The sequence below is a fragment of the Poecilia reticulata genome, linkage group LG4 (genome assembly GCF_000633615.1).
Source record: "Poecilia reticulata strain Guanapo linkage group LG4, Guppy_female_1.0+MT, whole genome shotgun sequence".
Lineage (NCBI taxonomy): Eukaryota > Metazoa > Chordata > Actinopteri > Cyprinodontiformes > Poeciliidae > Poecilia > Poecilia reticulata.
In genome coordinates this window covers 4745929-4747958 of record NC_024334.1, presented here as the reverse complement: position 1 = coordinate 4747958, position 2030 = coordinate 4745929, and the positions used below count along the sequence as shown (strand labels likewise).

Sequence of the window (2030 nt, the reverse complement as noted above, 5' to 3'; positions counted from 1 at the left end):
ACACACACACACACACACACACACACAGAGACACACACACACACACACACACACACACAGAGACACACAGAGACACACAGAGACACACAAACTCGTCCCATTAACCAGGAAACGCTGGAAAAAGCAGCTGGTTAGATTTTCTCATTATTTCAGCCCAGGAACCTGAACCTGCTGTTATTCAGACTAAAACCTGGATAATTATGATTATTAATAATATTTACACAAACTGATGATGACAAAATGCAGCATAGTTGTTATAATTTAAGCAGAAAAACCAGTAAATGTGACAAAGACGTTTTATTGACTGAAATAATAATAAATGCACATAAAACATTCGTTAAGTTATCAGGTTATAACTTTCACTTTATTTCACAAACATCCAGGTTAGTCTTTCCGCCCAGATCAAGCCGTCGCTCCGACCCGTCACCATGGTAACAGCGCCCCCGGCGGCGCGGAGGGGAACTACAGGTACCGGCTTCTCTGATGCCCACCTCCAAACTCAGGCTGCCGGGCCAGAACCTCCCTCAGCTCCTGGACCTCCAGGGTCAGCCGCTCCACCAGAGGAAGGTCCGACGGGTCCGCCATCTTCCTCTGAAGGTCCTGCAGAACCAGAACCAGCAGAACATGAACACCAGAACCAGCAGCAGCTAGGGGGAGCTAGAGGTCCCCCAGGAAAATATCAGATTATTTCATTTTTTAGAAATATGTTCTGCAGCAGAACATGCTAGCTGCTAGCTTGGTTAGCTGCTGGCCCCGCTAGCTCCGCTAGCTGCTAGCTTGGTTAGCTGCTAGCTTGGTTAGCTGCTGGCCCCGCTAGCTCNGTTAGCTGCTGGCCCCGCTAGCTCCGCTAGCTGCTAGCTTGGTTAGCTGCTAGCTTGGTTAGCTGCTGGCCCCGCTAGCTCCGCTAGCTGCTAGCCTGGTTAGCTGCTAGCTTGGTTAGCTGCTGGCCCCGCTAGCTCCGCTAGCTGCTAGCCCTGCTAGCTGCTAGCCCGGTTAGCTGCTAGCCCGGTTAGCTGCTAGCCCGGTTAGCTGCTGGCCCCGCTAGCCCCGCTAGCTGCTAGCCCTGCTAGCTGCTAGCCCGGTTAGCTGCTAGCCCGGTTAGCTGCAGCGTCTCACCCTGATGATCTCGTCCTTCAGGCTCAGACTGCGGCTCAGATGGTCCAGCTGCTCGGCCCGACTCCTCGTCTCCTCCTGGTTCTGCTCCTCCTGCTGCAGCTCCTGCTGCAGCTCCTGCTGCAGCGCTGCGTCCGGCTGCGACCCGGAGCCCAGCTGCCGCCGCAGCTCCTGGACTCTGTGGGTCTGCTCTTCCAGAACCTCGGTGAGTCGGGCCGCTGAGTCCTGAGGGAGTCCGAAACCTCTAAAGCATCAAACTCGCATCCTAAATGTTTTAAATATTCGCAGGAAGTTTTGCAATATTATCACGTTTCTCGGAAAATGCGACTTTTGTTGCTCGACATGGATCACAAACTGCCACCTGACATAAAGTAGGAAATGCTGCCCCCTGCAGGTGGGAGGTGGCATCACGCGAATCCAATGTTTGTGACAGTTTTGTGGAATAAACTAAATTTGCTGATTTTCTGCTGATTGATCTGATTTGGCAGCAAACGGCTGAAAACTGCTGTGATCATTTTTACAGTGTAATCTTGAAGTATTTGTGTGTTTCTGGAGGGCCACATGAGAAGCGTGGGCGGGCCACAGCTGGCCCCCAGGCCTCCAGTTGGTCCACTCTGTTTAAAGGTCCGGCTGTACCTGGATGTACTGGTCCCTGGCGCTGACGGTTCTGAGCAGATCCTGGACCTGCTCCTGGTGCTCCCGGGCCTGCCGGGTCCGGTCTGACATCACTTCCTGGAAGAGGCGGTCTTTCAGCTGGAGGCGGAGCTTCAGCTCCTCCAGAACCTGAACCGGCGCCGACTGGACCTGAGGCAGCAGAGAGCAGAGCAGGTCCTGCAGGAAGAATATATGTGTATCAACATGTAGCCTGTTAGCTTCATGTAGCCTGTTAGCTTCATGTAGCCTGTTAGCTCCATGTA

At 53.1% G+C, this 2030-nt stretch overlaps 1 protein-coding gene across 1 annotated transcript in view; it reads right to left on the bottom strand.

The window, feature by feature from the left end:
• Positions 1–2030, bottom strand: part of LOC103463242 (myomegalin-like) — a 39297-nt gene that overhangs the window by 26715 nt on the left and 10552 nt on the right. The window contains exons 6-8 of the mRNA XM_017304244.1: positions 1750–1944; positions 1117–1338; positions 492–600 (exon numbers count right to left, since the gene is read on the bottom strand). Coding sequence (XP_017159733.1) covers positions 492–600; positions 1117–1338; positions 1750–1944 — 526 coding nt within the window. The remainder of the gene's footprint in view (positions 1–491; positions 601–1116; positions 1339–1749; positions 1945–2030) is intronic.